The sequence below is a fragment of the Oncorhynchus tshawytscha genome, linkage group LG14, assembly GCF_018296145.1.
Source record: "Oncorhynchus tshawytscha isolate Ot180627B linkage group LG14, Otsh_v2.0, whole genome shotgun sequence".
Taxonomy (NCBI): Eukaryota; Metazoa; Chordata; class Actinopteri; order Salmoniformes; family Salmonidae; genus Oncorhynchus; species Oncorhynchus tshawytscha.
Window position 1 is genome coordinate 13,821,648 of NC_056442.1, and position 26,804 is coordinate 13,848,451.

At 45.4% G+C, this 26,804-nt stretch overlaps 1 protein-coding gene across 1 annotated transcript in view; it reads right to left on the reverse strand.

Moving 5' to 3' along the window:
- raph1b (Ras association (RalGDS/AF-6) and pleckstrin homology domains 1b) overlaps positions 1-26,804 on the reverse strand; it is a 75,736-nt gene that overhangs the window by 6,722 nt on the left and 42,210 nt on the right. Inside the window, 13 exon segments of the mRNA XM_042297062.1 lie at positions 2,037-2,173; positions 2,811-2,937; positions 3,223-3,321; positions 4,748-4,858; positions 8,837-8,980; positions 9,082-9,147; positions 9,432-9,553; positions 10,046-10,205; positions 12,996-13,073; positions 17,932-18,006; positions 19,552-20,171; positions 20,434-20,539; positions 22,990-23,112. Coding sequence (XP_042152996.1) covers positions 2,037-2,173; positions 2,811-2,937; positions 3,223-3,321; positions 4,748-4,858; positions 8,837-8,980; positions 9,082-9,147; positions 9,432-9,553; positions 10,046-10,205; positions 12,996-13,073; positions 17,932-18,006; positions 19,552-20,171; positions 20,434-20,539; positions 22,990-23,112 — 1,968 coding nt within the window.

Genomic DNA, 26,804 nt, shown 5'->3' on the forward strand with positions numbered 1-26,804 from the left:
GTCATTTTCTTTATGGTTTTCCCCCATTGCCCTCCCCTCCTCCCCAGAGTAGGGCCTGCTCCCCTCCTCCCCAGAGTAGGGCCTGCTCCCCTCCTCCCCAGAGTAGGGCCTGCTCCCCTCCTCCCCAGAGTAGGGCCTGCTCCCCTCCTCCCCAGAGTAGGGCCTGCTCCCCTCCTCCCCAGAGTAGGGCCTGCTCCCCTCCTCCCCCCAGAGTAGGGCCTGCTCCCCTCCTCCCCAGAGTAGGGCCTGCTCCCCTCCTCCCCAGAGTAGGGCCTGCTCCCCTCCTCCCCAGAGTAGGGCCTGCTCCCCTCCTCCCCAGAGTAGGGCCTGCTCCCCTCCTCCCCAGAGTAGGGCCTGCTCCCCTCCTCCCCAGAGTAGGGCCTGCTCCCCTCCTCCCCAGAGTAGAGCCTGCTCCCCTCCTCCCCAGAGTAGAGCCTGCTCCCCTCCTCCCCAGAGTAGGGCCTGCTTCCCTCCTCCCCAGAGTAGGGCCTGCTTCCCTCCTCCCCAGAGTAGGGCCTGCTCCCCTCCTCCCCAGAGTAGGGCCTGCTCCCCTCCTCCCCAGAGTAGGGCCTGCTTCCCTCCTCCCGATAATTAAGGCGCTGTACCCAGTTGATAATTACACCAATCATTTCCTCGAAACTGAACATATCAAAATTAATTTCACATACAACAGATGAAAATGGTAAGTACCTGATATCAGTCCACCGAATCCAAGCAGTCTTATCAGTCTACACTGGCCTACTTGGAGTACACAGTGAGAGTGTGCATAATTTACTATAGCAAGTAGACCAATGGATGCACATGCAGCGTTGCGACAAAATCTGAACGAAAATGACTCAGATGGTGGGGAAGAAATGAATCACGATGACATCTCTGATGATTATTCTTCTGATTCTGAGCCTCAGCCTGAATCTACACCTCCGAGGCCTAAGCGCAAAAAAAGCCAGAACTGGGCGCACTGAGCAGGTGCCCGCGCCACCACCAAATGAAAACGGTGAGACAGGAGAAAGGAAGGCACGACGCCGTTTGGATAGAACAAGCCAGAGACAATGCAACTGGCCAATTATCACCCCAAAATGTCATCACAGAGAGCAGGCCCTACATAATCAAACAAAAAAACAACATCAGCAATGCACTCACTAGCTTTCGTTGTTTATGTGACATGCTCCAACTTATGCCATTGAGTGAAGACTCACACCATGTAAGCACAAGCTGACAATAATTGATTATTTTGGACTGCGGTCAAATATTCATTAGAATGCCATTTAAGCTTTTGCGATGCTTTTCACTATTTATCAACCACACTTGGAGCTTATAATAATGTTAAGGCAACTAATGTTTTCATCATTTGACCATGCATCTTGCTGACTGTGCGTCTTGGTGGTTGGGGTATTATCTTTTTTTGCCGTTGTAAAAGCTGTTACTGCGTTCCAACATATGCTTTCTGTTTCATATAGTTTACATAAACTAACAAACTAATGAACAGTAACACTAATGAAAATGCCTGTGTGATTTGAAATACATTTTTTCTAATGTTACCTTCATAAAAACAACCAAATTACTCTTTTTTGCAATAGCATATATGAAATGTATTCATTCAAAACTGTTAGAATGTTGCAGTCCGAATGACTGCACATCAGCTTGAATGGCGGTTCTAGTTTGACGGAAGGAGGTCCTGCAAAAAAAAAAAAAAGTGCCCCCCCCCTATGGAAATCAAAGGCGTCCAACTAATTTGTTCTGCCGCCGGCTCTGGTTGAAATGTTACTGATAGTCCATCTGTAGATGCTCTACAGACTATCAAAATAAAGTGTTACCCTAAAGTAGAACCTTACTAGAACCAGCAGTGAGTGAAAGAAAAATTCAAGCAAAGAGAGGGGAAACACTTGCGACGGAGACAAAAATCAACCATTTCAGTAAAAAAATCTGATGGAGACAAAGAGGAGAAAGGAGGGATGCAATGGAGAGACAGAGAGAAGAGAGGAAATACAAAGGAGGGATATGCTGGAGTGGAGAAGTCAAAGGGGAGAAGGACTAACCCTGGTGTTCTCCTCCATCTGCGTTCCTCTCTTCCAGGCCTCAGAGAAGATGGAGCTGACCACGCTCTGGGAGCGCCCGTGGCTGGAGGCCGTGTCCACTCCACTGTCTGACTGGCCCGAGTGGTTCGACTGGGACTCTGGGGGACACACACACAGCCATGGAAGAGAGCCGCTAGATGCTGATCTTGGGTCATTGTTGAATTTCCCCACTAATGGTTAAGGTTAGGATTGGGCAAGGGGAAGCTGATCCTAGATCTGTACCTAGGGGGAAACTTCACCCCGGAACATATAAACACTAGATTGCTGACCTATGCATTAGCTAACAAGAGGCTCTGAAGCCACCGAGCTGCCATATTAGTACTCGCTATTTTGCAGATTTGAGTAATGGGAGTGAGTGTGTAAAAAAAGGGTGAATCCGTGTGTCTATAGACAGACTAGAGCTTTATCGTGTACCCTCAAAGCCACAACAACTGATTCAAGATCAGAACTAGAATCAATTTACCTACTGCTTGACAGGGGTTGTGGTCGATTCCATCTGAACTCCAATTCAGAAATTGAATCAAAAAGTAGTCTTTGAAAATAATAGGATATCAATTGATTAATAGCATATCAATCTCTTCTGAATCGACTGAAGTCGAAATGACAACCAAGCTGATGCCGGATCTGTGCTTGTCTATCACAGTCCCCCAGCCACTACCATTCGGCCTCAGTGGACCACCGTGGATTTGAGCAGCTGATCCCAGACCAGTTGGAAGCCCTGGAAGGCTGACTCACCAGGCAGACCGGCTGACCCGGAGCTGGAGCCAGAGCGGATGCTGGAGGTGGAGAGGGAGGACCAGTCGTAGGCCGCCTCCGTGCGTTTCATGGCCTCCTGGTAGTTCACATACAGCTGTTTCCCGTACTACACCACCGCCATCGTGGGGGAAAGAGAGAAGTCCCAGTTGCTAATTGTTTACATCGAATGGTGTTATTTTTTTTCTTCCGTGTATTTTGGTTGCATGCTTCATGTAAATATAGGATTTAATATTGACCAAATCTTGTAAAACACCATCTTTAGTTTTTGGGGAAATTTTTAAAAATATTTTTAAAAGCTTTAAGTTTAGGGGACCCCTTTTGGCTTAAGAGCAAAAGTTCTATATAGCCTCTAATAGTCATGTTTGTGAGTGACGAGGAGGTTAAGGTTTACCTTGGCAATGCGAATGCCGTTGAACCATTGGTGGAGGGTCCTGACATCATCACAGCACAGATACTTGATGTACTGGGACTTCTTCTGGATCTGGGGGTGCTGAACACACAGAGACATGCGTGTTACCATGACAACACAACACATGTAGTTTCACTTCGTTCTTTGGAGGAATGGATAATATGGAATGGCCAATCAGGTCCTTCTGCTGTCCAGAAGTTTGATCCCATGGGCTAAATTGTCATGATCAGTGGTTTCAAGTTTGTATTTTTTTACAAGCTGATCATAGCGAAAAAGGAAACACTTCTACATTTCCCGCTGTGTAAACACATTGGTTCAGGATAACTCCTCCGGAAAAAGTTGGGTAGCTGATATTCAGAGTTTAAATAGCCAAATTGATTACTCACAGGAATCAGGACTAATAAAGACAATGCAACGGACAGTTTATTTATTTATTTTTTTACAAACGGTGGGCCTACCCACATGAATGGGCATTCCTAAAATTCCATTGTGGGCCACACGGTAGGCTACACCCCAGTAAGCGTGGACCGACACCGACGTATTTTTGGATCTGTCCGGACATATTTTTGGGGTGTTTTACAAAGGGTAGGCCCACCACAGATGGGCATTCCTAAAATTCAATTTCAGGTGACACTGTGGTCTATACCTAAATAAGCAGGGACCAATACTGACACCTTTTGGATGTGTTTTTTTGGTCCTATCCAGACGCCTTTTTTGTGCAGTCTAGAACGGTCTGGAATTCCACGTACGTTGGTTTTTTGTCCGATCCGGAACAAATCGAACCAATCATAGAGACCAGCCTTGATTTGGCCCAAACATAGAGAGCTATAAATTCCGTCTGTTCAACTTTCATTCAGAACCAATTTGAACATCCAGAAAATGCATATTTACAATGTTCATTCAGTACCTAAATTGAACCCAACTTCAACGGGAACACACATATTTTAGAAGTCTTCTCAAAGTAATTTTCCTTTCTAGTTCTATTTGAGTTTTACTGAGTGCGGCAAATATTCTGTCTAGGTGTCTGAACGGCCATGATCGTTCCGGTAAAGATATTGATTCCAAAACCATCCTTGATAATTGCCTTTGTGCCTGTTAGTTTGACTACAGCAAAAGATAGATCAACATTAATAATATAGGAGAGTGGCGCCTTAAAACTTATTGTTGGTGTTTTTCAGGGGTTGTGTGATTTTAAAAAGAAGTGGTGTGGAGACAGGCTGAAAGTGACTGATGAGTTTGACAAACGATCTTTCCAGTATGCAGATCGTAATGGTCCTATTAAGTGGACAGGGCATTGGTGTTAAGACCTCACAGGATGGCATTACCCAGACCACATCCACCCACACAGCAGATCCATCTTAATGGGCTTGTCCAGGCTCACAGCAACATCTCTACTCTACAAATGTGCCACCCCTCGTCTAAAAATGAGTCCCTAATCAAATCTCCACAAGAAGCAGAAGTGGAGTGTTCCATTAGGTGAAAGGGAGGAGGGGGGGGTTTGGCTTACCTTAAGGGCCAGGCAGTAGTCTGTGGGGGCCTTGTACTTGCTGCGGTAGTCCTGGCCGTAGTACACATTAACGTGGTCCAGCTGTAGAAAGCATACCAGGTCCCTGGAGGCCTATATAGAGGGAGAGACAGGATTCATATCTTTAGATATGATTGGTTATATCATTAATTGCAAGGGTACTCAAATACTATTTGATAAGGTCCGGTCACACAATTTCCTAGGTGGCAAAGGTCCAGATGGATATTGTTGTTTATCGGCATAGCAACAAACCCCCACTCGGGCCACCTTCCAACATTGGGGAACACCCCCCCCACACACACATCTATTTCTACTGGCACAAGCACTGTTCATGACACAAACGGTTCACACCCCTCTTGTTGGTGGAGAGAATGTTGCAACGTTAAAACTTATTTCCTGCAATTCAAACATTATGTCATGGGGTGCAAAGACAGTTTTGCAGTTTTAAAGCACATTTTCTTGCAATTCTATACATTTTACCATGTCTAATGTGTATTTATGTGATATTTAGTGACATGAAAATTACAACAATATCTATGGGCTACAAAAACAAAATAAAATTGTTAACCGACATGGGCTAGTTGATCTGGACATTTCTGACAAGTTATAAATAGCTCTCTAAGGTATATAATGACTAACATGACAAGAGGAAGTGATGATACACTACCCAATTTCCAAATTGCACCTAGTGCATTCCGCTATTACAAGCAAGTTTAAAGCCGGACTGAATTCCTTTTTTAATTTTTAATTTTGGGAACAACTACTCTAACGTCTGTCAGTGAATGATGAGGAAAACTGCCCATGCAATACCACATTTCTAAATACTTCTTGTGCCGTCTACTATTGCAACTCTCAACAGCAGTTAATGTTAAAAGGCCGACCGATTTTCGCAAAAACATTAAATAAATAAATTGTCCGAGGCTTTAGACTAGAGAAGTCTATATGGAGGGAGAAAGAGGAGAGTGAGGAGATATACTCAGCAAAAAAAAAAATCCCTTTCTCAGGACTCTGTCTTTCAAAGATAATTCATAAAAATCCAAATAACTTCACAGTTCATCATTGTAAAGGGTTTAAACACTGTTTCCCATGCTTGTTCAATGAACCATAAACAATTAATGACCATGCACCTGTGGTACGGTCAGTAAGACAATAACAGCTTACAGATGGTAGGCAATTAAGGTCACAGTTATGAAAACTTAGGGCACTAAAGAGGCCTTTCTACTGACTCAAAAACACCAAAAGAAAGATGCACAGGGTCCCTGCTCATCTGCGTGAACGTGCCTTAGGCATGCTGCAAGGAGGCATGAGGACTGCAGATGTGGCCAGGGCAAGAAATTGCAATGTCCGTAATATGAGACGCCGAAGACAGCGCTACAGGGAGACAGGACAGACAGCTGACCGTCCTCGCACAATCCCTCCATCAGTGCTCAGACTGTCCGCAATAGGCTGAGAGAGGCTGGACTGAGGGCTTGTAGGCCTGTGGCAAGGAAGGTCCTCACCAGACATCACCGGCAACCGCGTCGCCTATGGGCACAAACCTACTGCCGCTGGACCAGACAGGACTAGCAAAAAGTGCTCTTCTCTGACGAGTCGTGGTTTTGTCTCACCGGGGGTGATGGTCGGATTCGTGTTTATCGTCGAAGGAATGAGCGTTACACCGAGGCCTGTACTCTGGAGCGGGATCGATTTGGAGGTGGAGGGTCTGTCATGGTCTGGGGCAGTGTGTCACAGTATCATCAGACTGAGCTTGTTGTCATTGCAGGCAGTCGCAACGCTGTGCGTTACAGGTAAGACATCCTCCTCCCTCATGTGGTACCCTTCCCTCATCCTTACATGACAATGCCACCAGCCATACTGCTCGTTCTGTGCGTGCTTTCCTGCAAGACAGGAATGTCAGTGTTCTGCCATGGCCAGCGAAGAGCCCAGATCTCAACCCCATTGAGCACATCTGGGACCTGTTGGATCGGAGGGTGAGGGCTTGGGCCATTCCCCCCAGAAATGTCCGGAAACTTGCAGGTGCCTTGGTGGAAGAGTGGAGTAACATCTCACAGCAAGAACTGGAAAATCTGGTGCAGTCCATGAGGAGGAGATGCACTGCAGTACTTAATGCAGCTGGTGGCCACACCAGATACTGACAGTTACTTTTGATTTGACCACCCTTTGTTCAGGGACACATTATTCCATTTCTGTTAGTCACATGTCTGTGGAACTTCAGTCCACGTCGATGGAACAGTAGTGGAGAGGGTAGCAAGTTTTAAGTTCCTCGGCATACACATCACAGACAAACTGAATTGGTCCACTCACACAGACAGCATCGTGAGGAAGGCGCAGCAGCGCCTCTTCAACCTCAGGAGGCTGAAGAAATTCGGCTTGTCACCAAAAGCACACAAACTTCTACAGATGCATAATCGAGAGCATCCTGGCGGGCTGTATCACCGCCTGGTACGGCAACTGCTCCGCCCACAACCATAAGGCTCTCCAGAGGGTAGTGAGGTCTGCACAACGCATCACCGGGGGCAAACTACCTGCCCTCCAGGACACCTACACCACCCGATGTTACAGGAAGGCCATAAAGATCATCAAGGACATCAACCACCTGAGCCACTGCCTGTTCACCCCGCTATCATCCAGAAGGCGAGGTCAGTACAGGTGCATCAAAGCTGGGACCGAGAGACTGAAAAACAGCTTCTATCTCAAGGCCATCAGACTGTTAAACAGCCACCACTAACATTGAGTGGCTGCTGCCAACACACTGACACTGACTCTACTCCAGCCACTTCAATAATGGGAATTGATGGGAAATGATATAAATATATCACTAGCCACTTTAAACAATGCTACCTTATATAATGTTACTTACCCTACATTATTCATCTCATATGCATACGTATATACTGTACTCTATATCATCGACTGCATCCTTATGTAATACATGTATCACTAGCCACTTTAACTATGCCACTTTGTTTACATACTCATCCCATATGTATATACTGTACTCGATACCATCTACTGTATCTTGCCTATGCTGCTCTGTACCATCACTCATTCATATATCCTTATGTACATATTCTTTATCCCCTTACACTGTGTATAAGACAGTAGTTTTGGAATTGTTAGTTAGATTACTTGTTGGTTATTACTGCATTGTCGGAACTAGAAGCACAAGCATTTCGCTACACTCGCATTAATATCTGCTAACCATGTGTATGTGACAAATAAAATTGGATTTGATTTGATTTATGCCTCAGTTGTTGAATCTTGTTATGTTCATACAAATATTTACACATTCTAAGTTTGCTGAAAATAAACTCGATTGACAGTGAGGACGTTTCATTTTTTGCTGAGTTTATATTGACATATAATTGATTGGTTTACAGGCGGCCAAGGCCGAGGCCAAACTGGTTTGTTAAGGTATTAATAATGTAAGTAGAGGTTGAAATACGCACTGTTTACACACAGTGACAGGCTTTTAGTGTTGTGCAACAACTCAACGTGCCAAATCTTATCAGATTTCTGGTTCATTCACTGCAGAATTAACACACCACAAGGTGGCATTGTATATACATAAAAAAAGGAGACAACTGATGGGATAATCAGAGAGGACAAGAAAGAGAATACAGAAATGGTGTGGGAGTGGGACAAAAAATACGATTTTAACCTCTACTACCCCCAACGCAATGGGAAAACGTTTTGAAAAATACAAGTCCAAGGTTAACTTCTGTTTCATGCCTTCTGAACACAACTCTGGGTTAAAAGCTAAAGCATATACACACACAACACGGGGCTGCAGTTGAGAAATATTGGTCTCCGGGGGTAACCAATGACCCATGATGCAATAGGAGAGGAGGCACGTGCTCGGTCGATCCCGGTGGAGTCATATCCAGAAACAGGAAATACCAGAGAGATGGTGCGGATCTGTTTCTCATTAACTGAACCGAATACACACAATCAGGGACACACACACACCGGGTTAAACACACGCGCACACAATTGTATTTTATAAAGCCCTTTTTAAATCAGCAGTTGTCACAAAGTGGTTATGATCGACGTAGTCAGTCGGTGGCTAACCTTAGCTTTGCCTTTGGGCACGTAGTAGATCCCTGATGCGCGCAGCAGGAAGTATCGTTTCTTCCACGACTTCTTCCCGTCATCCTTCAGCCATAGGATTCCCTCTATTTCTGGTACTGAAACCGAGCTGCCACAGAAACACTCCTGCACAAACACATCATCATTATTAGTGTAATCAAAGGGGGGCGAGAGAAATGTGGGTGGTAGATTGGTAGAGACTGTGTGAGTGAGCATGTATGTCTCACCTCCAGTAGGGCCTCTTTATTCCTATCGGCCATTTCAGAGGTCTCCTTCCTCCCCAACAAGTAGTTCTGTAAATAAGTGGGGAAAATAGAGAGAACGAGGCAAGGAACGCAAAGGAGAATTAGACACGAGTTGTAAACAGCAGATCACACACACTCCTCCAGGCAAGCTGGCTCACCTAGCCTTCTCATGTCCAATGCATTATTCAGTCGTTTATTGCCAGAGCTGTGACCTACTTCTTAAAAACACACACTCAAGAGCTCTTAGCAGGCATAAGAAATGTGTGTACTCCACACTAAAGCTGTGCGAGTAGTGTACACACAACACATTGGGAGGGTTTCTTAGTTCCTACCTGGGGGTTCTTGAAGAGGGCATATTTCTCGATGCGCTCGATGAACATCAGTTTGTTATGGCTGTCTCTGGTCCAATTCAGTAGGTTCTCCACCAAGTTCTCATGGTCCTCAAAGATCCGCTCTGAGGACAGAAAGAGCGAGGGAGTGTGTGTGTGAAACACAATTCAATCCGGACTAAGCATACCCTGGTCACTATAGAAGGAAAAGGGCGCTATGTGTGACGCAGCTTAAATAACCATGCTGCCTGCGCCCAAACGCGAGTGCTTCGTCTAGCATTATAAAGGCTGGGCGCCCATCCCTGCCTCACGCCGTCAGACAGATCAACAGTTACAGAGGCAGTCTAGGGCAGTCTTGAAAACACAAACGGATACAATACGAGCTACTACCTAGAATACCTAACACTACAAGCCGACACTGTCCGAGTCCACGTTTGTCTCAGTGGCACAGTACTTCCCCAGTATGCCTCACTCTCTCCCCCAGTATATCCACCAGTATCATCCTCAATATCGCACTCGCCCCCAGGGTCCTCCAGTATCTTCTCAAGTATCTCCCCAATATCTGACCTCTCCCCCCCCAGTATATTCCCAGTATCTGTCTGACAGTATATCCATACCCATTTGCAGCTCGTTGATGGTCTCCACCAGTGCCCAGTCGGGGCTGTAGCCACAGTGGGACTTGTCCAGCAGGCTGTCCAGCACCTGTCTGACAGTCTGTCTCTCATCCACCATCACGGTCTTGGAGCTCTCGTCCGACATGTGCACCCGGATCACCAGCTGAGGACGACGAAGAGGGATGAGGAGAAAGAGGAGGAAGAGGTGCAGAACGTTCACTCTTTGTATGGAACAGTTCTCACACTAGCCTGAGTGCCAGGCTGTTTGTGCCACCGTGCCAAACCTCTGGTCATAACGAATGTTTTGGCTTGAGAATGACGGCAATGGCGTTAGCAAGAACTTAACCTCGTCCACCAGCTGGCTCCCTCTCGGTTGAACTGTCGAGTTTTACAGCGCCTCAGAACAGGACTTGACAGAAGGTCTACGGCAGGAGGGGACTAAACAACCGCTGGTTTTAAATTGGCTGATCTATTAGTCCAGCACCATCTAGCATAACCCTTAACTCCCCCGTACAATGTGGACTTCAAAGGACGGGAGTTTGGAAAGCCTGAAAGTACATACCTTAGAAATAGTTCACACATAAAAACGTTATACGCCCTAACAAATGGGTCTTCCCCCAAATAATATGGTCAATGTGAGAAAACGTTTATTTTGATTGGCAATTTGCCATTTTCCATCTAAGTCCCATCTAATGCAAGTCCCATCTAATGCAAGTCCCATCTAATACAGCTGAAGCTCGCTCCCTCTCCCGCCTCAATTTTTAAAATCACACCCCTTTCAAGTCCCACTTTGTTGCACAGTGTTACCAGGCTCTATGCACCAGATACTTGAGCCTGGGGACGAGGTCAGCAAGAGCATAAACAGATCTTGGACCAGGCTACTTCATAACATAATTGTTGATATGAAATCAATTTAAGAGGGATGTTTCCATGCCCCCAGGACAACTATTGAGGATGTGATTTGAACCAGTGATATGCCACAGCGTGGAGTATGGTGTCACGACATGATGGTTAAAATGCAGGCTGCACCTGAAATGGCACCCTATTCCCTATATAGTGCACTACTTTTGACCAGAGCCTTTATACAGAGAATAGGGTGCCATTTTGGATACAGACACAGTGTATTTACCAAGTGGATCTAAAAAGGTCATGGCTCCAAACACTGAAACAGTCTTCAAATGAACTTAGTCCTGTCTCCATGCTGCCATCTAGAAAACATATCTAAAGTATACAATGTTCAACCAATTCAGGCCTCTGTTCTGCTGCAGTCCTGGTCTCCAGCGCTGGTTTGGTCCATTGAATGCACCCCATAGGCTTAACCTTATCTGAGACCACTGCGACAAAATCCCCCTTGTGACACAACCAGGCTCCCATAGCCCCAGCAGTGAGAGTCCAGGCGGCAGGTAGCCTAGCAGTTAGAGAGGTGGGTTAGTAACCAAAAAGGTTGCTGGTTCAAATATCAGAGACAACAAGGTGAAAAATCTGTCAATGTGCCTTTGAGCAAGGCACTTAACCCTAATTTGTTCCAGGGGCGCCGTACTTCTATGGCTGACCTGTAAAAGAACATTTCACTGCACTGAATCTGGTGTATATGACAATAAAAATGTTTTTGTTGTTGTGTGTACGTGCTTATGAGCGTGTGTGACATGGTAGGGAGCAAAAAACAGCAAGCACCCACGGAAGTGCCCAGTAATCCCCTTCCACAGGGACTACAGCATCCAATCACTAAGTTAGTAGAGCCGATCAAATAGATCGCTAAACCAAACTGTAGCCAGGAAGCGACTGTGCCCTAGACATGGGCATCCATTGAGTTTGACCTACATCCACAGTCATGGGTTTAGTCCCAAATGGCACCCTGTTCCCTATATAGTGCCCTACTTTTGGTCAAAAGTCATGCACTATATAGGGAATAGGGTTCCATTAGGGAACCCCCCCCCCCCTAAAAAAATCCTCCCATTCTAAATCATAGGAGTCCAAAATCTGCCCTCCTAAAAACAAATCTAAAATCCAAGCCTCTAGCAAAGTGGAGGTGTAATCGGTTTCAATACAACATTCAATCTTTGCTGCATTTTATATTGCAATACGGTAAAATAGAGCAAATTCAACAACACAGTTTCAAAACAAGATTCACAAAATGTCACATATTTTTCTGTGTTCTATACATTTAACATACTATATCTACCGTGGTGTAAAACACCAACATATTTGAAGAGGGCACAATCTTGTGCATTTTGTTGGGATCTAACAGCTGGCTCAATCAGTCAGTGTGGGCTGAAAGGGTGGGTCTGCTCTCTCCATAATGTACTGGGAGAAAAAAAAACACTGTTCAATGGAGCTGTTTCATTCAGAGCAGTTGCACTTCATTCAAGCTCAATCACACTGGTGAACTGGTCCGATGGGCTGAAATGGTGCCTGGTGTGGCTCACAGAACCAATTCACTGACTGGAACACAATGCAAAGGACCCCAGTTGTTCACGAAAACAAGACTTGTTTAAATCAACCCAAAGAATAAGCAGTCTTACGGATGCCAGTGCAAAATGTCTGATTGTCTCTCATTCTCCGTCTCTTTCAGAGGCACACACTGCAGTGACCTATTTTCACAGCGCTTCACTGCAGCTCTCTGAATGAAGTTAGTTCATGCAGTGAATCTGAAGCAGATATGGAGGAGAGGATCTTAGGGAACTATGTATCCCAATGGGAATGTACAGCACATACTGTGGAAAAACAAGTGTAGAAAAACACAGTGTATACTGTGGGTTAGGTTAGAACTAGGGTTGCAAAATTCTGGTCGCTTTCAATAAATTCCCTGGTTTTCCAGAAGTCCTGGTTGGAGGTCTTTGGATTTCCTGCTTATTTCCTCCTGATTCCAGAAATCCTCCAACCGGTATTTTGGGAAAAAACTGAGAATTTATTGAAAGTTCCAGGAATTTTGCAACCCTAGTCAGAACCTTACCTTTTTGACTTGCGCCTCCTTGATTTTCTCCAGGGCCACTCGGATCTTCTCGGCCTTCACTTTGGCCCCCTGCTCCTCCTAGACACAGAGCAACAGTTAACACACACGCACACAATGGTCAAACACATACATGCACAAAAACCAACAGGAGCCTTCAATACTGAGCCAACCTTCTCCTCTATCACCTTCTCGTTCCATACCTCTCCTCATTGTAGGGCAGACAGTTCAGTTGATGCCCTCTGAACTCCATTTGACAGAGTGAGACCAACACCTCACATATCACTTTCTACCTCTCAGTCAGCCAGAGATGCGTAATCGTATACATACTGTGCATTCCATCAATGGCACTGGAATTGTTTACCTGGCCCCTCCAGCAAGACGCCATCACCTCCATCTCTGGTAGCCACCGCAACACAGAACGAGTGTGTCCTCACACACAGATCAGCCCAACACTTCTGACTCCAACCCAACGGTAGATTGCCCTAAATCACCAGTGCTCCGTTGGTAAAAATTGAGGGGGGAAAAAAGCGCTCAAAGATGGCCGCTCTTTCATCCCTTTCTCCCCATTATCGTCCTCTCGCTCTCTCTCTACTAGAGCAGCAGCCGAGGTGTGGATTTCCCTTTGGTCTCGCTACACGTTGGATGGGAGACAATAGTGGAGGATTCCCCAAACGGCAAGAATCTGCAGATGATATGAAGTTGGGTCCTAAAAGTATGCGTTTCCTCCACAACAAAACAAAAAAACCAAAGACACTTACATAGTATATAGAGAAAGCCTAGATACTACAAAAACAAAATGTCACCATTCCAAAATCCCGATCTTCTCCTTCCAAGACCCTATCGAGTCAAGATGAATGGCAGAAAGCAATGTATTTAAGAAAAGGAAATAAGACTGTTGTTGAGAGCAAGAGGGAAGGAGAGATTTGTTTAAGTCCTTCGGGAGTAACTGAGACCAATGCAAAGCGACTTCAACCTGCTTCCACTCACAGACTACAGCCAGGAAAGCAAGACCGGAGTGGAGTGTGAGAGTACAGGCTCCTTGGCATAAACACACGTACTCTACGCACAGGATGAGCACCACTAACCCCTCTAACTCAGAGAGACTGGGAGGCGAGACGCCCCTCCCCCTTCCATCCTTCCACATTCTCTTGTTTCCCCCCTCTCTCTCTCTGTGGAACAGCTGCGGAGTCCTGGGAGCGTGCCCAAACGCCAAGCCATAATCCCCATACAAACAGGAGAACCCCTTCACTGGCTGGCGACAGAGAGGACCCCTCTGTCCCGTCACCCAATCACAATGTGTACCCGCTCTCCTCTCACCAACCAAGGGGACCCATTCGCCAGACTCTTCCCCCTTATCTAATCAGTGCAGGGTAGCTGACCCCCGCCCCCGGATAACAGTAAACAGGGAGTGGTATTAGAGGAGTGGGGTAGTGAATATTTGGAGGCGGGGGGGGGATATTAAGATCCAAGCCTCTTATCTGGGCACCCCATCCTTGACCCAGACTACCTTTCTGCATGAGCGGCAGGGGTAATGCAAGAAACGCACGGTTTGGCCAACACGCAGTGACAGGCTTTTAGTGTGGAGTGTGTTTCTATGTGTGCGTGTGTGTAAGGGTTCAAAGGACCAATGGAGGATTACAATAAGGAGTCAATCCCAGTCACACTGTTAATTTAGCTTTTGGACTTCCATCCAGAGAGACCGCAAAACCTCTTCTCCAAGCCGCCCCCCCGCCTCTACAGCACTTTGCTTCCTGCATGCTCCTCGGTAAACACTGGAAACTAGATATCCCTCCGTCTCTACTGTAGGCACTTTCCTACTGCATTTTCACAGGATTCCATGGAGGCTGAATTCAAAACAGGATTTTCTGCTGTGCCTATAAAAAGCCGGTCTCGCTCTTTCCCTTTGAAGTTTTACCCTCTTTCCCTTTCTCTTGTTCCCCTCCCTCTCTCCCTCATCATCCCTCTGTACTTCGTTGTTCTATTCTGACTCATGAAGCAGGGGAGAAGGGATAGTGTGGTGAAACGGCAATCTATTCTCCCGTTCTTTCCCTCGCTCTTCCTCGCTCTCGCCGTCTCTGTGTAAAAGTGTAGTGGAACACTGACATACAAACCCTCCCATTGCCACAAACACCTCAAGGAACTCTCGCTCTCCCTCTAAACCCATTTACATGGCATTCTGAATACAGACATGGACGGACGGCTTTAAAACAGCTCATAAACAAATAGCCTTGTGTAACATGGGACTATAATAACTCCATAATTAGTCCATAATTAGTCCATAATTAGTCAATTAAATCATACGGCCCCAGGTCCTAGTCATGAAATTTTGCGTTTGCATGTGTGTTTAATAATTTGAGATACTATGTCAGAAGACATACAGATGTGTGCCTCCTCCTACCCACAATCCTCCAGGTGTTGGCATCCATAATATTCGAATGAGCAGCAGTACAGTTAGCGTCCCCCCGAGAATGACTGCATAATTACGTTCCAATACATTATGATAATTTAGGCCGTCCGCATAAATTAAAAAGTGCTTGATGAATTTGTTTTGGGTCTTCTTTTGTGTAGAGATAATTGTTTATTAACAGATGTACTAATATTTCAAACGGCCTTGGCTAGCGTTTGCGCTAATCAAGGAAAGCTGAAAACAAACGCTCTTGGGTCTGTGCATCACAATAGAGAGATTTGTCGAAATGTTGCCTCCTGGGTGGCGCAGTGGTTAAGGGCGCTGTACTGCAGCGCCAGCTGTGCCACCAGAGACTCTGGGTTCGCACCCAGTAACCGGCCGCGACCGGGATGTCCGTGGGGCGACGCACAATTGACATAGCATCGTCTGGGTTAGGGAGGGTTTGGCCGGTAGGGATATCCTTGTCTCATCGCGCACCAGCGACTCCTGTGGCGGGCCGGGCGCAGTGCACGCTAACCAAGGTTGCCAGGTGCACGGTGTTTCCTCCGACACATTGGTGCGGCTGGCTTCCGGGTTGGATGCGCTGTGTTAAGAAGCAGTGTGGCTTGGTTGGGTTGTGTATCGGAGGACGCATGACTTTCAACCTTCGTCTCTCCAGAGCCCGTACGGGAGTTGTAGCGATGAGACAAGATAGTAACTACTAACAACTGGATACCACGAAATTGGGGAGAAAAAGGGTACATTTTATTTAAAAAAATAAATAAAAATGTTGCCATTTACAGCATTGACAGAAATACAGTATATCTCCATTCTTCACCCTGGAATACAGTATCTATCACTACTGCTCCCTGTGTATCTCAGGACGAGCACTTGGCTCAGCGGCTTTTGTTTTGAAGGCAAAATAAATCATGATCGAAAGTGGCCAACTTCTACAATCCACCAAAGTCAACATCTGACACACAACCATCAAACAAATGCCAAGAATGTACTTTACTGTGCAAAGCTGTGGGGAGGGAGAGGAGAAGGGGTTCTAGATTAAAGATGGATAAATAAACACACACGATAGAGAGAGAGAAAGAGAGCAAAGGAATAGCGGAGCACCGAGAGGGGGAGAGAGCGACCCTCTTTTCTAACCCGAAAGAGGATGAGGCCGATTCAAATGAAACAGGCCAGCTATTTCTGAGACAAATATCTTAAACATACGACACTGCTCCTTATTTTCTTCATGGAAATTTCCCTGTGTCATTTCACTGCACCAGACCAGTCAGTCATCTATAAAATGACCGGGCTTGTTATTTCTCTTTAGCTTTGGAGAGGAGGGCTCAGGTCAAATCCATTGACGTTTTCAGCTAAATAGCCTTGTAACAATGTCAAAGTCTCGGCTCCTGTTGGTTTCAGGATCATGCTTACCATACCAGACAGGGTTGGGGTCAATTCCATGAACATTGTCTCAATTCAGTAAGAAACCATAAAGAACATTGGAATTGAATTTATGTTAACTTCCTGTATTGATCTAATTGAAATGGAATCGACACCAACCTTGATACCAGTGTTTCTCAACCTTTTTTGGACCAGGGGGCTGCAAGCTACTGTTTACGTACGTAAAATGACCATTCTTCCCTGGTCGACCACTTCCATTAAACCGAGCACTGGCAATTTGACCGAATCAGTGTCTGACAAATAACCGCCTGAGGGACCGGTAAGCAACATCCCAAGGACCAGACCCAGCCCGTGGGCCGCAGGTTGAGGAACACTGGTTTATACCATAGCATTAGTGGCTCACACATCAAAGACTTCATAATATAAAAGGGAGCGTTCAGAGTTACACACACACACACACACACACACACACACAGCTAGCTCCATTTCTCTAAGCTCAGGCACATATCAACCAGCGTCGATGCACACAGGCATGCAGTCATGCTCCAGACCTAGTGCAACTGAACGCAGCCCATATGTATGGGGTTATTATAAAACAACACTCCAGATTTGGGTCAAGCGCATGTCACGTACTTTCAAATTCAACTCAGGAAAAGTATGGTCGGTAGGTGTGCTTGGTTTTGCACTTTTGGGATTATGTTGGTTCTATTGTCCCAGGCAAATCAAGTCAAGTACATTTTAAAGTATTTTACATAAGTGTATATTGACCCAGGTCTGTCTGCAAGACTGTCATGACAGTGAAGTTAGATAGAGTGCAAAACTGTACTGAGCCACAGTGCCAGTTACCTACCCTACATTTCTTTCTCCCTACTAGAGGAAAGGAGTGCAGGTAATAAAATGGACACATCAGCACAGGGAGGAACACGAGAAAAATCAAATGGACAAAGGAGGGATATAAGCAGGGGGCTGCATACAGGAGAAAGGCGAGAAAAGAAAGCTACGGAAGGATGAGAGAGAGAAGTAAAATGAGCCAAATCAGGTCAATCGAGCATTGTGGGTAGGTGTTGGCACTGTGGGAGGAGCTTAGGGAGATGGTAAAGAAGTGTAGTTCAATCACAAGCAAGCATAAGCAAGCGAATGAGGCGTCACCTTGGTCAGCAGGTGAGAAGGCTTTCCTGCAATGCTTTTCAGAATGAGGGACGTTTCTCTGTCCAGATAAGAGTGCTTGGTGGCGCAGAGGTGAGGAGAGAAACAGATAAGACAGTCAGGGCAATGATTCTCAATGGCTCATTAAAAATGCTTTTGAAAAGGGGGGGTGGGGGGAGGTTAAAGTGTGGAAGCAAGAGAGGTCCAAAAGTTGGAGCATTGTTTGTGGTGGTAGTCATATTAGATCGCTGTGGATGGGGAAGAGAGACGATTTATCAAAAGCACATTCTCTAAAGATTATACTGCTGTGATTACTGAAGTTGATTGCTAATACCCACCTGTACACAATCACACACCTACTGTACACTACATACAGGTCTTGCTTTTTCTTCAACACACACGTGCGCGCGCACACACACACACACTCACACACACTTACAGTGTCCAGATCCACTTCACCCTCCCGTGAGGTGAAGTCAAGCTGCCGTCTGGCCGGCTTACCATTGGCCCGTCGCAGTAGTGAGGCATGCTGGGAAACGGGGAGGTGCATTATGGGTGCAGAGAGGATGCAAACACACACACACACACAGTAAACATGCAATGGGAAGGTGCACTTTATTCAAGTAGGCGTTAAGCTCTCTTTCTCCATTTAAAATGTTCACATTATCCTTTCAACACCTTACCTTCCACTTATTCAATCTCTCCATCGCATACTGATTCTATATGTGGTCATGTGTGGCGCTAGCAATGCCAGGGTGTGGGTTCAATTAGTGACAACGTACTACATACTGTATGTATGCAGGCACTGTTCTGTTAGTCGCTTCGGATAAAAGCCTCTGCTAAGTGGCATATATATTTTCTCCTTTCCATCTTGTAAACCTAAACTAAGTTCCCGTACTTAAGTCAAGCAGGTTGAGTTTACAGCAAAACGGGTACAGTAGATACATTGTAATCCATATCACACATGCAGACTTCAGTGATTACAATGCATTCACTGACTGTACTGTAAAAATACCACACTTTCCAATGGGTAGTATACACACACACACAACATTGTGTGTTACACGGATAGCAAACGAATGTAATACAATGAGTTGTACGGTGCACACATGACATGCAGTTGGGACGTCAAAACATCATGCAGTGGAAGTGTACCATGCAGGGAACTAGAGAGGGTGGTTTCGAGAGAACGTGCGTACACACACACACTCATCATACCATTCATCATCATTCATCATGTTTGAACAAACAAACCACTGCAGCAGTTTATTTTCCCCCCTAACCAAACAGCCTTTCACTGTCATAACTCAGATAGCCAGCCCACCCTTTTAGTCTGAATAAAGGAAGTCCCACAATGCCCCATAAACGGCAATCATTACCCTGCCCGAACTAAAAGCCTGCACATGAAAAAGGGCTTTTGATAGGCCGAGATAACTGGGCCTTGTTTGCAGGTTGACTCTCATACAGACAACAGAGGATAGAAAGGAACAAACTATCAGTGGTAATAATGTTTCACGAAGAGATATTGCTATTCATGGTACATCTTTTACATAGTTTTCAGGAAACAATTGGGAAAAGAGGATTGTGAAGATTGGAGTGTGTGTATGAGTGCGTGTGCCTTACCTCAGTACTGGCCGGGCCCTGTGGCGGCTGGGGGCCTTGTGAACCCCCGTCCTGCTCGGACCCTCCTACTGTCCTAGACAGCACCTTGTCGATATCCAGAGAGTCCATGCTGGACGCGGATGCAGAATTAACGCTGGACCTCGAGGAGTGGCCCCCTGCCTCGTGTTCACTAACGGTGCCCACCGAGCCCGTCCTCCGGTGCTGCGAGGACGAGGAACCTGCCGAGGGGCGCCGGAGGGTGGTCGAGGAGTAAGAGGAAGAAGTCTGGTGCGCCGCCTCGTCCATGCTGAGTGACGCCTGCTCCAACTGGGCCGTGATGTCGTCCAGCGAGAGGTTCGATGCCGACGGGCGCCCGTGGGAGTTGGAGCTGCCCCCTCGGACGGTGGAGGCCGGTGAGGCCCGGGTACTACTGCTGGTGCTGCCCCCGCTGCTACTCCCCCCACCACTGCCAGTTTGCTTGACACTGGCGCTGCGACCCCCCGGGCATCGCTGTTGACATTTAGCCTGGCGGGCGGTGCCGGTGTTGGGCTTGCCTATGGTGCTGAGCTCCTGTTCTATGGAACACAAGTCAGCCATCAGGGCATCCAGGTCTACGGTCTCTGTCGTCTGGTTCAAAGCCTCTGTAAGGAGGGGGAAAAGGGGAGTGTGAATCCATGTTATTTTATATACACACATGCTAGTACACACACACACACACACACACACACACACACACACACACTAAATAGAAGCTAAAATATTGATTTCATGAAAGTGTGACGGTTGAAAAGGTACTTTTGCACAGCAGTAAAGCAATGGTTGTGTGGGTCACACAGGCATGTCACAGACACCATTGCTCTGCAGGAAGTAGGTAGGGCATATAGGTCTGAGTGTGTGTCTTACCGTTGATGTTGTACATGGAGAAGCGGTACGAAAAGTTAGCCATGTTGGTTTCCTGTCTGAGAGGGGCCTTCTGGACCGACTTCTGTGGCTTCCCGTCATCCAGACTCTGTAGAGGACAAATCACACTATCAAAATCCCCAACATCTTAAAGATGGTCTCTGATACTTTTTAGCCACTCGTTCTGAATAGTCACCGAATATTGCGTACTACCTCACAAATTATTGCCCTCTCGCTCTACTGTGTGTGCGTCTTGCTAGCTGTCACTCAAATGGCGAGGGGCTGAAGCTCATTGGCTGAAACGCAAATTGCTAGGGGACTGGCCCACGTGGGGGTAAATGTAGGGAAAATGGCACCCCACGGATTCCAGAAAACAGTCGTTTTCAAACTAGGGATTCCATGGCTAATTGAGGTAAGACATTCTCATAGATTATGCATGTATGAACTCCACAGAGGTTGACCGATTAATTGGCATGGCTGATTAATTAGGGCCGATTTCAAGTTTTCATAACAATCGGTAATCTGCATTTCTGGACACCGATTATGACCGATTACATTGCAATCCACGAGGAAACTGCGTGACAGGCTGTCCACCTGTTATGCGAGTGCAGCAAGGAGCCAAGGTAAGGTGCTAGCTAGCATTAAACTTATCTTATAAAACAACTATCAATCTTAACATAATCACTAGTTAACTACACATGGTTGATGATATTACTAGTTTAAATAGTGTCATGACGTTGGCCTGGGGGGGGGTAGGTTTATGACAAATACCTCCCCCCCTTTTTCCTCTCTCTTCCCTGCTGATGTTACATTTGCAAAACCCTTGGTTAACATAGAGATTCTGGGAACATCAGAAGGTGGGGGGAAATGAACTATATTCTGGTAATCCGACCAATTGAACATATGCGGTGGTACTTAATGGATATGATGTCAGTTCGGTTGTCATCTGAGACATTCTCATCAATGATAAGATGACAAACTCTACAGTGGAAAGTCTACACATCAGAGTTATCGGATTCACATGGAATTGTTGTTCAATTTAAATGTTTGAATATGAAATTATTTGTGATGGGATGAAATGTGATTTTAGCATCTAAAATGTGAGATTTGGGTTTTCATAAGATTGAGCAGAGCCCTATCAGTGGCCTGCCCTTGTGAAGGGACATGGGCTATAAAACTTTTCAAATACGCCCTCCTCTCCCTTCCTATATAAAGCCTTGACGACAATATAACCTCCTGTTCCGAGGATGTAGGACGACGGTCCAATGTCAGAATGGTTCTGATAATAACTACAGAACGAAGCCAACATCAGCGTGAGCTTTGGTTGTGAATGGTATGAACTTTGAACTCTTATTCACTACAGAAGTGATACCTCCTAGCCGTTGAGTTAGCAACAGCAGATGCAACGAGGGTTAGGAAGGAACAGACAGAGTATCCCGTCTATCACCCAACGACGTCACTACAACGTATCCAATTGACAACCAGAGACATTCTTCAAAGGACTCGGTTTGGCAACACGGGCTTCCATATACCATTAGCCTACCGAAGCGCAGCTCAGAGTAAATATTTATTGCATTTTCTTTTCCAAATGGTAATTTAGAATGCATCAGATACTGTATTTAAGATAGCACAGCTTCTCCCTGTGTGCCTCAGTCTTCCCGCTCTTTCACTCAAACCCAGCCCTTTTCTTTTGTGTAACCAGCTGTCATATCTGTTCCGCCCACTAGGGACGTTTCCTTTATGACGTAATTTGTAATCAAGTTATGATTTAATTATGTGTAATTCTGTGTGATTAGTTAGGTATTTAGTAAATAAATAATTAAACCCAATTTTGCATTGCTGCTATTGATGTAAAATATTACTAGGTCTTATATTACAGCTCTATAAATATTATTTTGTGTTGCCCGACTCTCTAGTTAATTACATTTACATGATTAGCTCAATCAGGTAATATTAATTACGGAGAAATTATTTTATAAAATAGCATGTCATATCACTTAATCCGACATAGCCAAAGACACAACACTAGCTTGTCCTGAGTTGCATATAATCAATGCGGTGCCTGTTATTTCGAATCACAGCCTACTTCGCCAAATGGGTGATGATTTAACAAAGGCGCATTCGCGAAAAAAAGCACAATCATTGCACAAATGTACCTAACCATAAACATCTTTTGCTGTTTTAAATCGGTATCGGCGTTGAAAAATCAGAATCGGTCGACCGCTACTACACATAAAACAAAGTACAGGAGCATGTCTTTAATGCATAACAATACCAGACTTTAACAGGCTTGAAGGAAGTGGAAGAAAGCTAACATGACTCAGCGAATGGGTGGGAAACTAGGATAATATGGTTGGTGAGATATGGTTACCAGGATACGATTGCAAGGGTACGGTTACTATGTTACAGTTACTAAGACATGGTTGCATGGATACTATTACTATGATATTGTTACTAGAATATGGTTACTTGGATTTGGTTTGCTAGGATACCATTGCCAAGATATGGTATCCATGACACGGCTACCAGGATTACACCCATCCTCCCCTACTGCAATACCTGTGTGAGTTTGTCCAGTTCTCCCAACCAGGCTCCAAACATTTTGTCCAGGTCCTGGTCTTCCTTATCACTGTCCTCCTCCTCTGCCCCGTGGTCCAGCTCATCGTCAGACATATCCGCCATCTGTAGGCAGACACAGAGTACCTCATTTGAATACATGAATCACATTACAATTGAAAGGATTAAAACATTTCAATTCACGTGCACACAAGCATACGCAGACACATTTACTAAGAGAGAATTCCATCGCACAGTGGCCGCGATGAATCCACAACTTCACCAGCTCAACCTTCTTACATGTTACCATGGCAACCGCCAAAAAGAGCTCTATAATGTGGATAGATACGGCTGCGCAACGGCAGGAGGCAATTCCCTGTTGTCTGCCAGAGATACAGTATAACACATGCTGGATGCCATCATACCCATGTTCAGACATTGGCGATAAGAGTCGAAGTCGACTGTCAGCCACATCCAGTCAATAACTGTGTCCCAAATTTCACTCTATTCCCTTATTGTGCACTAGGGCTCTGTAATGCACTATGAAGGGAATGGGGTGCCACTTGGGACGTTGCCGTGGTATTCTGTATCACAAAGCCTCGTTGTGCCATCTAATGACAATGACAGAGCACCCTCTTGTGGACAGATTATAAAATAGGTGATTTAATTATTTATTTCCCACCTTTTACACTGCTGGGTCATGACACTGTGTGTAAATCATGTGCAGTGTCATGACTAAATGCCACACCGGTAGATCTTGAGCCAGTGACACGACAAGCCTTTAAAGCCCCTAGAGGTGAGTGTGTGCGCGCCACACACACACACACACACACACACGTCACCGAAGCCCCTTCCCCTAACCCCCACCCACATCTGTGTGACTAAACCAATCTCTGACCACACTCCTTTCTGATCCCCTCCAACATCAGGCAGTCAGAATCATATTGGTGTAATAGCTGACCCCTTCACATCCTGTTCCTATTGCATCACTTCCTGGTTTGGAGAGGGAAACAGTTTAGTGGAGTATTAGTGTCACACAAACTTAGGAATGAAAACACAGCACGGGATCCAGTCAGAGGAACGCTATCTTATCTTTATCTACTGATAGGCTCCATGAGGACATGGGGAGGCACAGCCACACACAGTGGGACACAAGAAAACACTCCCTCACACATGGCCACATACAGTTGAAGTTGGAAGTTTACATCCACCTGAGCCAAATACATTTAAACTCAGTTTTTCACATTTAATCCTAGTAAAAATTCCATGTCTTAGGGATCACCCCTATTTTAAGAATGTGAAATGTCAGAATAATTGTAGAGAGAATGATTTCTTTTAGCTTTTATTTCTTTCATCACATTCCCAGTGGGTCAGAAGTTGACATGCACTCAATTAGTATTTGGTAGCATTGCCTTTAAAATTGTTTAACTTGGTTCAAACATTTTAGGTAGCCTTCCACAAGCTTCCCATAATAAGTTGGGTGAATTTAGGTTTTTTGGTAAGCTACATTTGTTTCATCAGACCAGAGGACATTTCTCCAAAAAGTACAAATCTTTGCCCCCATGTGCAGTTGCAAGCCGTAGTCTGGCTTTTTTATGGCAGTTTTGGAGCAGTGACTTCCTTACTTCCTTACTGAGTGGCCTTTCAGGTTATGTCAATATAGAACTCGTTTTATTGTGGATATAAATCCTCTTGTACCCGTTTCCTCCAGCATCTTCACAAGGTCCTTTGCTTTTGTTCTGGGATTGATTTGCACTTTTCGCACCAAAGTACATTCATCTCTAGGAGACAGAATGCGTCTCCTTCCTGAGCAATATGATGGCTATGTGGTCCCATAGTGTTTATACTTGCGTACTATTGTTTGTACAGATGAACGTTGTACCTTCAGGCATTTGGAAATTGCTCCCAAGGATGAACCAGACTTGTGGAGGTCTACATTCTTCTGAGGCCTTGGCTGATTTATTTTGATTTCCCCATGATGTCAAGCAAAGAGGCACTGAGTTTGAAGGTAGGCCTTGAAATACATCCACAGGTACACCTCAAATTGACTCAAATGATGTCAATTAGCCTATCAGAAGCTTCTAAAGCCATGACATCATTTTCTGGAATTTTCCAGGCTATTTAATTACACAGTCAGCTTACTGTGTATGTAAACTTCTGACCCACTGGAATTGTGATACAGTGAATCATAAGTGAAATAATCTGTCTGTAAACAATTGTTGGAAAAATGACTTGTGTCATGCACACAGTAGATGTCCTAACCGACTTGCCAAAACTATAGTTTGTTTACAAGAAATGTGTGGAGTGGTTGAAAAACGAGTTTTAATGATGCATTAGTGTATGCAAACTTCCGACTTCAAATGTACACGCACGGACGCACACCCTCTACCACGAAACTGTAAACACATATTTCAATGACTACGCCCCCCCGTTCTCTCTTTTCACACACACACACACACACACACACACACACACACACACACACACACACACACACACACACACACACACACACACACACAGGCACACACCTAGTGAGAAGTGAGACAGAAACAAGCACACACACGGCAACATGGTATCACGGGCATGGCAGCAGTGTGTGACAAAGTTGCCTAAAGACACAAAGGCACAGTGTTATCCCCACAATGTTTCCCTGTGTTCCTACAGTACATGAACCCCTACAACAGCCAGACCTGGGTTCAAATACTATTTGAAATCTTTTAAAACCTTTGACCGTATGTGCAAGCCTGCTTAGAGTGCCAGGCAGGCAGGTTTGCAGTTTGGGGTATATTCTATGGGTTCCATTGAGCTCAATCAAGTATCTGTACCAGGTCTGATAGCAGCCCATTCAGATGAAACAGAAGCTCAGGCCTAAGGTAATCTCATTAGTTTTCCAGGGGGTATAGTGCTTCCCCTTAACTGTACTGTACCAGACAACAGGACCCTCCACAGGTACATGGGGGGGAAACCCCAAATTGAGCGCTGCTTTTGATACTGTGTGTGTGTGCACTTGTTTTCCTAGCTTAACAGGACCCCAATGCCCTAATAATTCACCCGAATATCTTGACAGTGTAGAAAAACACTTTTTTTCAAATGCTATTTTAAAGCTTAAGGGTTAGGTTTATGGTTTTGGGGTTAAGGTTTAGGAGTTAGAGAAAAATAGGATTGTTAATGGTCAAACATTTTTACTCAAAAATTCCTGAAATTTCATGAGAATAAAGCTGTGTGTGACCCGCAATCTGATCCAAGATCAGCATTGAGCTTAATTGAGATTGTATCTGTACAGTATAATTTTCTGCAGCATTATGTTGGAGTGTGTGTGTGTGTAGAAGGTAGTATAATGTAATAGCAATGTCTCAAAGAGAGGAGCAATGTGTTTAAGTGTGGAGGGAGCAGTGGAGAGGAAAGGCAGGAAGGGCTTGCTTTGAAAATCCCCTCTCCTCTTATTCCCCTGAGAGAGAGCAGAAAGAAAAGAGAGAGCTTACATACTTCGCTGCATTCTCTACCTCCAAATCTTTATTTTCTTGTGTTAACAGCTCAAAGAAAGAGTGAGAGGAAGAAGCAGAAGAGTGAGAGAGGAAGGGAGAAAGAAAAGCAGAGAGGGAGCAGAGAGAGAGAAGAGCACAGAGCAGAGAGCGAGAGCAGGGAGGGATCAGAGTGAGGGAAAGAAGAGAGAACAGGGAGGGAGAAAAGGCCTGCTGTGCTGAGTTGCAGTTAGCATCCTGTGGTTAAACAGCCTGTGATTTGGGCCTAGTTTGGCTGAGTGTGAGAGTGGGCCTGGTGGGCACTGGCACAGGCCATAAACACACAGACAGACA